General features: G+C 39.9%; 1 protein-coding gene and 1 non-coding gene across 2 annotated transcripts; one reads left to right on the top strand and one right to left on the bottom strand.

The window, feature by feature from the left end:
- Positions 1-1,168: 1,168 nt before the first annotated feature.
- LOC148800577 (uncharacterized) lies at positions 1,169-1,726 on the bottom strand. Its single transcript, XM_088903790.1, has one exon. It carries the CDS (start codon positions 1,724-1,726, stop codon positions 1,169-1,171), a length of 558 nt encoding a protein of 185 aa, XP_088759916.1.
- Positions 1,727-2,864: 1,138 nt separating this feature from the next.
- On the top strand, positions 2,865-2,971 carry LOC148800578 (small nucleolar RNA R71). The gene has a single exon (XR_016071015.1). It is a non-coding gene; the product is annotated as a small nucleolar RNA R71 (small nucleolar RNA).
- Positions 2,972-11,680: the final 8,709 nt, after the last annotated feature.

Raw genomic sequence — 11,680 nt, forward strand, 5'->3', positions numbered from 1 at the left:
CTTTTCAACACACCACTTGTGGGGCATTTTGTTCCTTCCTAAGTTATTAATATGTCTTTTGACGCAAATACCAACGTAGGTGACGAATGCACCTGGTTACTCAACATATAATATACTTAGAATGCTTTGCATACTCTTATTCTCAGTCGCCGTTTTACGCAAAAATCGACATTTGTGATGAAGATTCCCGGTTACTAAGAAACTAAAAACATTGGAGTAGACACATTTTAATTTAATTGACCTTAACTCCTGTCTCTGTAGTAAATAATTTGACTTCCATTACAGTTACAATCAATAGCATCCAAAGGAGTAAATGTAACTTCATTCATCAGCTACCTTGCTGAACTACCCATTAATCCGCATCTCAAAAGTATCATACACACCAAATTGATTCCTAAATTTTTTCCCTTTACATTACAACTTAGTAAATTCACCCTAAATTCTTTTAACTTGATATGTCCTAAAAATAGCATGAGTAGCATTCTTTCATTGACTCTCAAAAAGATCAACACTATTATTAGTACCGAGCATAGTTCACACAATTTCTGCAAAAATTTTGCTTTGCCTAGAACAGAGAAATTCAAAAGAAAAGACTACTACAATTAATAAAGAAAAACTGCTGCTATTAATAAAACATCACACCTAATCCCCCCCCCACACTTAACATGAACATTGTCCTCAATGTTCATAGAGATAGAATGTGAAGATGAATTCGGCAATGAGAGCAGTGGGACTTCAAGTAATTGGAGGGGTTTAGAGAACTTCCCTGAAGAGCATTCTGAAATCTGGAATGGCTCCTTCCGTTTGGACCCTCTAGCTGCAAAGAACCGAAAGAAACTAGGAGGAGAGAATGATAAACACTCAAAAAGATCAGCAACCCACAAAATTAACATCCTAGAAAAGAAACTCGAATGATACGAAAAAGAAAAGCAGAAAACAAATAAAAATAAGAACTACTTATCATCATTGGGTTGCCTCCCAATAAGTGCTTGTTTTCCGTCTAAAGCTCGAGTTTGCAGTGGGATCAATGAACATCTAGGTACACAGTTGGTGGGGTAGGCAATGCTCCATCCGCTACATATGGTATGAGGTGCTGACCGTTGACATTTTCTTCAAAATCTTGTTATACCTCACTAACTTGACATCTTTCAGACATGAATCGATCATGTCAATTCTCATGCAAAGTTCTTCCTCCATAGGATGCTTCATCCTTGGACATGTTAAACTCCACTTTGTCATCGCCAATTTGAAGGGTCAGCTTTCCTTCATACACATCAACCAAGGCTTTCCCTATTTTTAGAAACGATCTTCCAAGGATCAAGGTGCAATCAAGATCCTCCTCAAAATCGAGCACAACAAAGTCCACAGGAAATATAAACTTGTCCACTTTCATAAGTACATCCTCAATCATGCCATGAGGTTTCTTGATGGAATGATCCACCAGTTGCAAAGTCATCAAGGTAGGTTTCACTTCTCCCAGACCAAGTTTCCTGAAAATAGACAAAGGCATCAAATTAATGCTAGCACCTAAATCACACAAACACTTAGGAAATTCAATGCTACCAACAACACATGGAATTGTAAAACTCCCTGGGTCTTTCAATTTGGCAGGCATCTTGCTGGTGATGATTGAACTGCACTTTTCAATCAATGGGACAGTTTGGTCATCCTCCCATCTCCTCTTATTATTGATGATCTCCTTCAAAAATTTAGCATATTGAGGCATTTGGGCAAGAGCCTCAGCAAAAGGAATATTGATTTGCAGCTTCTTAAAAATGTCCAGAAATTTGGAAAATTGCTATTCAGTCTGCTGCTTCTTTGGACTTTGAGGAAAAGGGATTTGTGTGACATAGGGTGAAGGTTGGGCATTAGAGTGATTCTCCTTGTCACCTTGGTTCCCCTCTGACTTATCACCGGTTTCTTCATCATAGATTTCAGCATTGGTCGATGAAGGACTCTCAACATCTGTACCTGTCCTCTTACTTTGCACATCTTTCTTTGGCTCCAGCACTTTCCCACTCATTAGTGAAATTTCTTTGAGCTGCTCCCTTGGATTAGTCTCAATGTTTCTTGGTAAATTGCCTTGGTTCCTAGCCGAAACATCATTGGCTAGTTGGCCTATCTACACCTCCAAGTTGTGAATTGAGGACGAATGGTTCTTTGCAATTTGATCAAATTTAGCTTCCATCCTTCTCTGGGCCTCATCCTGGCTGCTCATCTTGCTACTCATCATCTCCATGAATTTATCTAGCTTGGCTTCAAAAGAAGTTGATCTATCCTGTTGAGGGTGTGGCTGGAATCCTGGTGGTCCTTGCTGTCTAGGCATGTTGTTGTTTTGGAAATTGGAACTGCCCGCATTGTTGTTATTGCTACTCCATGAAAAATTGGGGTGATTTCTCCACCCTCGATTATATGTGTTGGAGTACGGGTTGTTGATCTGCAATGCTTGGAATTGATTCCCCACAAAGTTGCATTGCTCCATAAAATTTCCACCTGCAAAATTAAAATTTCCAATAGAGCAATCAGAACTAACATGACCTATACCATTACAATACTCACAGATTGGTTGCATAGAATTGTTGATGGCATTGGCTTGCACGTTCATGGTGCCCAATTGCTTGATTAAGGTTGAAATTTGAGCCTGCAAGGATGCTATGGAGTCCGCTTCTGGTTTGCCTCCTTGTCTAGGTGGATTCAGCTGCTCGGTTGGCCACAAACAATTATTAGCTACCATTTCCTCTAAGAGATCAAAAGCAGCATCTATAGTTTTCCTCATCAAGGAACCTCCTGCAGCAGCATCAGTAGTGTCTCTAGTGGTGCGAGTGGCTCCATTGTAGAAAGTCTGAATCAAAAGTCCCTTAGGTGAGCCATGGTGAGGGCAGCTTCTCTACAAATCCTTAAATCTTTCCCAAGCCTCATACAATGATTCATTCTCGAATTGCTGAAAAGTAGTGATATCTTTGATGATCTTTGCGGTTTCGACTGGAGGAAAATACTTAGGCAAGAAATCCTATGCCAGCTGTGCCCATGTGGTTATGGAATTTGCTGGTAGAGAATTTAACCACGCTTTAGCTTTATCCTTCAAGGTGAAAGAGAAAAGCCTCAGCCTAATAGCATCATCTGAAACTCCATTGTATTTGAAGGTATCACAAATTTCCAAGAAATTTGCAATGTGAGCATTAGGATCTTCATTGCCCATGCCATAAAATTGCACACTTGATTGATTCATTTGGAGTAGAGCTGGCTTAATCTCAAAGTTATTGGCATTGATGTTCGGCCTTGCAATACTCTGTTGTGCACCATGCAGTCCAGGCATAGCAAAATCTCTAAGAGTTCTCTCATTATCATGTCGATCTGCTTGGTTACATCCATTATCCTCTGTCATCTCTAGAACCCTTCCTTGCGGAGCTCTCCTGTTTTCTCTAACAAACTTCTCAATTTCAGGTCTGAAAGGAAGAAGCTCGGGTTGTGAACTTTGAGTTCTTCGCATACACCGAAACAGTACCTAAAGAAAGAATGCAAACAAACAAAGTTAGCAAAAACTAATAAAAAAAACTACGATTTAAATCAAGATAAACTAAATTAATTATGGTGTTAAATAAAATTCATTCCCTGGCAACGGTGCCAAAAACTTGTCAACTATCCGCAAGGTACGGAGTCGTGGAAGTAATATAGTAAGGAGTTCAGAATCGTTCCCACGAGGAATGAATTATTTAGCCACCTATTAATTTCTTCTAAACTTGTTTAAAGCAATAATCAATTTGGTTTGTGATTTAGGAATTCAAACTAACGCTATTGATTAAGGAAGTTAAATGACAAAAAGAAGTACCTTGAACAAAGTCAATAACAATGTTTGCTAGGGAATAATCCTATCACAATCATCAAGATTCAACATCAATAAAATCTCATGAGGGCTGTTATATTCCAAGGTGTTTCCTAAAAGCAGTAGTCGATCTTTCTCAAGAGTCAATTAGCTAAACCTATGTTCAATTAAATGGAATTACGATCAATGAATTCTCTTTCTTTTAATCGAAATCCTCATTGCCTGAACACAAGCTATCAATACACCTATACGGAAATCCTACCAACAATTGATATCTCTACCTAATTATTGGCCGAATAAGTGTTATTAGTTCCACCTCAATTATCATCTCTCAATGAATAATCTTGATCAAAGAATGATTCATTGGTGATCAGCCAATGATACGTAATCAGCACAAATAACATAATATAATGAGAACCTCATCGATTTTATTAATGAATGAAATTCAATGCATGATCAAGCATTAGTCCCTAACAATAAAAACCTAGCCCCTCATGATATAATTAAGAACAACAAAACTACCCTAATTACTTCCGGATCAAACCACTATTAATGATAAGAAGAGTCACTGCATACAAGAATTGGCCGAACCGATTCAGCAATCAAATCTTTAAGTTATCCGACTGAGATGAAGTCAGTCTTGGGTTGGTGAAACCCTAATTTACGAGCAACCTCTCTCGAGCGCAGCCCACCCTATCTCTGAATGACAAATCCTATATCTCCATCAGAATTTTACTCACCAAAGATGCATTAAGAACAAGAATTCGCCGGTCATCAATTCAGGTATGAATGATTACCAGCCAAACCATGCAATTACTCTCTAAAGTGCATTCAGTCCGTTTCTTGATTAGATGATCTAATTACCTAACTCTTTCTCAAGCAGTTCAAGTAATCACAGATGCAAGAACAATTTGGCTAAGATTGTTCTATAAATCGAAACCCTAATCAAGAATCCCAATAACAAGACATACTCAATCGGATCTGCCTAAGTTTAATTACAAATCAAAATTAAAACTCATCATGGTTCGCATAAAAGAAAGAATGAAGAAAGATTCAATAGAGAAACCTCAAGAAACCCTAATCGAATCTAGGTTACCAATGCAGAACCAAAGAAGAAGACAACTTATGAATCTTGGCATCAAACTTCAATTTCCTTTCTGTGATCCTTCTCCAGTTCGCATTCAGCAGCCTTCTCTTCCCTCTAGCAGTCCTTCTTCTCCCATTTTCTTCCAGGGGTTCGAACCCTAATCCTCTATTTTTCTTTTCTTTTTATATTCTTCTCTTTAGCCTCCAAGAGAAGCCTACAAAATCTCCTAAAATTTCTCTACATAACAGTTTTCAAGTCTGACTCATCAAGAAAGAGTTCAAAAACCAAGTTCTCGTGTAAGAGGGAGAGTGGTGAATTCCCGAATGAAAACTTGCAGGCTAAGGAATGGCTCCAGCACGTCAGCAATGCGGTTGCAGATAATTCGGGCCCGACTTTGACCTCGACTCATTCCGTATCTGTCAAACCTCAAAACATGAAAATTGTATAAAATTTCCTTATCTTTCCAACGCATCTTGAATCATCTCAATCGGAGTCTGGATGAGAGAATTATACCCAAATTATGACACAGTGCCGAAACTGTCTAGAATTACCCGATTAGCCTTGTTTTTCACTAAACGCCTCATTTCGTGTCCTAAATCAAAATATAAGAATAATGAGTCCATTTAGGCACTAAATAAGTATAAAAGACTAAATATTAAGGGATAAAAATATGATAATTTTCATTCTCATCACCCCTCCCTCTCTCCCTGATCTCCTTCTTCTCTTCTTCTCCAATTTTTCCTATCCCTCCATTTTTTGTCACCGCCGCTGCAACTTGCAGCGGCAGTAGATCTAAAATCCGGTCAGATTTCATCTACCTCTCAATCTCCCTCTCTCTTTTCTCTCTTCCATCTTTTTCTCACTTCCATCAGACCATATCGTCCTGATCGGCAAACCGACACTGTTCATCGTCTTCCCCCCATTTGAACCACCAGAAGTGGTGGTGAGAAAGAGAATCTGAAGCTCTGCACTACTCACTAACTTCCTCTCATCGTCACTGAACAACAGGAGGGAAATCACCCCTCTATACTCAGTCCATCATTTTCTCGGCAAAAGCAGAGCATCCTCAGCAACGAGATTTCCTTTGTTTCCCACTCGAATCAGCCGAATCCTCAGTCTCGCAAGCCTTGTCACTTGGATCGTAATTAAAAGGTCATTTCCTGCTTATTTTTCGTTTGATCACTCCTCAACAAGTTTCTTGCTATCTAGAGATAACAATCCGAAGTCGAAACAGTCTAAAACTACCCTGCTCCATCGATCCTTTTCAGGCCATATTTCAATCAGGTAATACTCCTTCCCGCTCCATCCATGTCTGGTTTTATATGCTAGATTTGTTTTCTCATTGGTTTTTTCTACATCTACAGCTTGCAGCTGGGAGGAGAGAGACCAGGTTGATCCAACTTCTGTATCTCTCATTACCAAAACAGATCCGTTGTCTACTTGCCATTTTTCTAGCTGAATTTAGAAGAAGAATCCCTGCTTTTATCGCCGTTTTGTTTTCTTTTTGAATCAATGTTTTGGGTGTTAATTAGTTCATTTTTTTTCTGTAAAGTCAGACTCATTGAATAGGGAGGATTGATTAGTGCTATCTCTTGTTAGTTTCTTGTTCTGTTAATTGCTGATTCACATCATTTTAGATTGCGGGTACTCATTTTTTGTTGTGTGGCATGAATTGAATATCTATTTGTCTCATTTTGATATAGTTTGAGTAAGCACTTTCATCTTTAAGTAGTTAGAAAGGATATACCTGCATGTCTATGTACTAAGTAGTTTGTTTCCTTTATTGCTGCGTTTGTTGATATATTAAATGAATATGTAATTATGATTGTGTTTGGAACCCTATGTGGGCCCCACCTTTGGACTTGGGAGAGGGGTGCCTAACCCCTTTCCTCTCCCATCCAAGTCCTACCCAGACTGGTTGAACCGGTGCCTTGGGCTACGGGAGTCATTATTGAACCAAATCTGTTGTAAAAATCATTTTCGAAGTCTCATCACCTCCATTTTCCAATCTGATGGGTGGCGACTCTAATATCAGCCCAAGTGGCAAAGTGAGTCAGTTTTTCTTGATCTTCATAGCTAGGCCTTGTAACAGAGGCTAATGGCTTTTGTAAAGATCAATACTAGGGTCCCTGAAAGAATGGTAGGATCCATCATATGGACGCCAAAAAGGTTGTGGAATGGGTGGGCGAATTTCAAAAATTTTCCTACCTTCTTCCAACTGGGAATCATATTCTCTAAATTTAGAATACAATATTCAAGGATCCTACTTGAACCATAATTGAACCAGATCTGAACCAAAAGACAATGAGGGAATTATACCTGATCCAGAGAAGCAGTATCTCCCAAAGTTGGTGTTCACGCCCAAAGAGGACACCAAGATCCATTCCTGCTGAAGATGACACAGCTGTATGTGGAACGGAACCAGTAGAGTGCGTCCTACACACTGAATCCTTCGCAAGAATCCACTAGAAACTCTGAACACCAAATCTTTTCCAGTCTTTTCTGCAAAACTGATGTCAAGAACCTATTTCATGATTTCTTTCTTCTTCAAAGATCGAATCTTGTAAGAAAGAATGGCGGCGGCTGGAGGAGAACTCCTGAAGTGAAGATGGCTGAATTGCTTCTCTTCTCTCTAGAGTGTGTATGGGATTGATGAGACTGAAAAGAACCCTATTTTTGTCCCCTAATTTTCATCTTTTTACCTTATTTTAGCATTTAAATGAACTCATTACTCTTGTATTTCGATTCAGGGCAATAAAGAAGGCAATTGGAAGAAAATAGGGCAAATCGGGTGATTATGCACAGTTTCGGTGACAGTCAGTAATCTGGGCCTAACTCTCAACTCCGAACTCCGAATTGGACAATTCAATAAGCACTAGAGAGATGAGAGGAAGACCCACAACGTTTATGTTTTTGGTTTTGACAGATTCGGCCCGCATCGAGTACGAAAACGAGCCCGAATTCGGATCAAGTTCGCAGCCAGGCCCATTTCACAACTTAAGCCCAGCTCGCAGAAGTACCTTGAAGCAGCCCAAGTTTTAAAGCAGCCCAACTCGAATTCAAGAGTCAAGAGTCCAAATCTCGAATGTAATCTCCAAGGAGAGAGTCTTATCATATCTAAAGTCTTGAATGATCCTAGAGAGATAAGAAGATTGAGATTAGATCATTAGATAAGAGATAGGATAGGATTAGTTCAAAGAAGATCAAGACTCCCTAAAGATAAGATGATCTCCTAGAAGGAGTTGGAAAGCAGCCCTCTCCTTTGGCTATATAAAGAGGGGGGTGAACCAGCTCTAGCATCACTCACTCTCAGATCCAAGAGATCATCAAGAAGACCAAGAAGCTCAAGAAGGCAGTTCGGCTATGGAGAAGAAGAGCATGGAGATTGCACAGATCATGAGCAGCTAAGATTGTTTTTCTCGTTCAAGAGGGGAGGTTCGATTGTGTCATTGTGAGGTTCTATAGTTACTTTATTTTCTTACTTTCTAATTCAAGTATTCATTGATTCTTGTGCATATTTTTATTGGATGTTGATCTTAATTAGTTTGACAAACTAAATTAATGTTGATCTTCCTACTGCTATCCATGATTTCGGTGATCCGTAATTGTCATGAATAATGGTGCAAGTAGCAATTAGGTTGATATCTTTTTGGGTCAATTGTTCGTGATAGCCTTTGACCAATGTTTTAACATGGTTCAACCTAAAAGAATCGATGGAACAAGATTCAGTAATTGCAGCTATCTCAATTATTGTTATTTTGGTTTAACTGTTTTCACAAATCTTAATGCTATCACTATTTAATATGGACACTATCGTACCCAATTGAGTAGTGATAAGTGTTGATCGAATTCTGGGTTTGGTCAATTGAATTAGGAAAACACAAGGTTTATTACGGATGTCCTAATAAATCTAAGGTTAAATTATTGAATTGCAAGAATGCTGAATTGTACCTAGGATCGATGGCCAATCGATTCAACCCGAATCCTTGAACCAGAATTCGGTAAGACTGATTTTTCTCTTGTTTGTTTAGTTTGTTATTGCTTTCTTATTAGTTATTAAATTTTCCACTCAATTCCTTTATCCATTCGTCTAAGAGATTACTGATTTGCTCCCTATGGGATTCGACCTAGCACCACTTTTACTGCAAATATCTTATTGTGGAACTAGTACTAATTTTGAGGGCTTCGAAAACCCGTCAAAATTTTGGCACCGTTGCCTAGGAGCAACTTTAATTTCTTAGTTATTACCTTATCTTTGTTAACCTCTTCTGTTTTATGACTCGTGCTTCTCAATGAAGTGAACTCGAGTACAACCTCGAAATTGAGAGGACCACCCGTCGTTTAAGGAAGGAGGCAAAACAAATGAAGGATCATTCACCGAAGAAGGTGAATTCAGATTGTGATCTACCCATCATCGAAGGAGAAGAAAAAATGGCTAACAGAGAAAGGACATTGAGAGAGTTAGCTGTGCCAATTATGAACCAACAGCCCCTATGCATCACGTATCCCACTCTTGAGGTAGGTTTTGAATTGAAATCTGGTTTGATTCAATTATTGCCTCTTTTTCATGGTTTTCTAGGTGAGGACCCTCATAAGCATCTAAAGGAATTCCATGTCGTCTGTTCGAGCATGAAGCCCCATGGTATGACCGAGAACTAGGTAAAACTTATAGCCTTTCCATTTACTTTACGTGATAAAACAAAGGATTGGTTGTATATTCTTCCTCCCGGTTCAATACGCACATAGGATAAGATGAATAGGATATTTTTGGATAAATATTTCCCTGCATCTCGGGCTGCAAATATAAGAAAAGAAATATGTGGAGTTCGGCAATTTGGTGGTGAGACGCTATATGAAAATTTGGTGGAGTTCCACACCACCAAATACCCGAACAACTTTTGATCCAATACTTCTACGAAGGGCTTCAGCCCATGGGTAGAAGTATGGTTGATGCAGCCAGTTGAGGAGCTTTAGTAAACAAGACACCCAAAGTGGCCAGGGAATTAATTTCCAACATGGCCGAAAATTCACAGCAGTTCGGTGCAAGGACAGATGGTCCCATTTGGCATGCAAATGAGGTATGCCATGTAAATTTAGAAAATCAGATTTTTGACTTAACTGCCTTGGTTAGGCAACTAGCTGCAGGACAATTACAAACTGCTAGGGTGTGTGGTATCTGTTCGATCCCTGGCCATCCTACGGACATGTGTTCATCATTGCAAGATGCATCGATGCAGCAAGTAAATGCCGTAGGAGGATTCCCGGGACAGCCCCAACGAAAGTATGATCCCTACTCCAATTATTACAATCCAGGGTGGAGAGATCATCCAAATCTAAGCTACGAGAACCAAGGAGGACAGCAGCAATTGTTAGACAATTTTGTATGCCCTTAGCTTCAATCAGAATTATGTACATTATGAATTTATTGTAAATGAATAAAGTACACATTTGATTCATGTTCCTGTGGTGTGTTTCTGTGTAATACCCTTAAACTGGACACTTAATGAGACTTGTATTAGTTTAGAATGTTCACAGCCATTGGGTATGTCTGGGGAGATTTATCCTGCCTAGGCTGACACTGGTGTGCGGCCAACTGTTGGGGTGGCTTGTCTCAGCTACCAGGGTGAGACCCGAAGCACATGCAGTGTAGGATTAATAGAACCTTTGAATCGGACCATATTTCTAGTATTGCCCTGGACCTTGGAGATAGATGGGCAAAACTGGAAAGTTACACCTAACCCCTAGACTTGATTATGATACTACACTAGGTGTCGGATTGGGCTATCTTTGATATACCAATCAGTGAGATCCTTAGTGGGGGTCAAAGCCTGGGTATGTCGGGACAGTCCGAGAATTCATCTGAGTGGGTGATCATAGTGATAGGATCAGCCCCTTTGTCGGATAAAGGTAATGATCGGGGATGCACTCTCTCTGATGGAAACCAAGACTACCGGCAGCCGATTTCAATTGCTGAGATTTTGATTTGCAAAAGGTTTTAATTCCCGGGATCCATGTAAGCGGAGAGTGCAACACTGTTCCTTGCAGTCGAGGGAGAGGTCCTCCCTTGTCGGGTAGTGTTTGATCATTATGGGCTGAGAGGTTAAGTGTAAGACCATTGAGGATAATACCTGATGGGCTAATCTTGCATCTGCCCACAAGTCCCTGGGTGTTACAAGGTGGCTTGGCCCAGGGACCACTTAGGGTAAGTGTTGGGCCCATAGAGCCCATAAGATGGGTTTCAGGGGGTGCACTGTCCATAACAGTGTATTCGGCCAGGCCTTGTAACAAAGGCTGGGCAGAACCCATGTGGTTGATGTGTAGATCATTGTTTGGGTCCCATGCCATACAAGGAAGTCCAACTAGGCAGCAGTTTGGAAGGCTAAGTGAGTGCATAACCTTAAATGGGCCTTAAGCCCATTTTGAACTAGGCTGATTCGATTAGTCAATTAAAAGGGGCGAATTCTGAGATGGATCAACTGATAGGATTGGGCCTAGACCCTATCCACTTAGAGAGTCCAAGATCTAAATTAGATTTAGATCTGGAAGCCTCCTAATTAGATTAGGAGATGGCTGATCTGATCTGCAGATAAGATAAGGGTTATCCCTTATCACTTAAAGGGACTTCTAATCCAAATATGATTAGCAACTCCTAGTGGGATTAGGAGCTGATCCCTTTAAGATTATGAAAGAAGAAAGGGGCGGCAACTATTAGTGGTTGATGTTCAATTCTCTTCTTTGTTGAAAATCACAAGAAGAGAGATTTCTGCACC

Source organism: Nelumbo nucifera, chromosome 4, assembly GCF_055504915.1.
Source record: "Nelumbo nucifera cultivar China Antique chromosome 4, China Antique-T2T, whole genome shotgun sequence".
Taxonomy (NCBI): domain Eukaryota; kingdom Viridiplantae; phylum Streptophyta; class Magnoliopsida; order Proteales; family Nelumbonaceae; genus Nelumbo; species Nelumbo nucifera.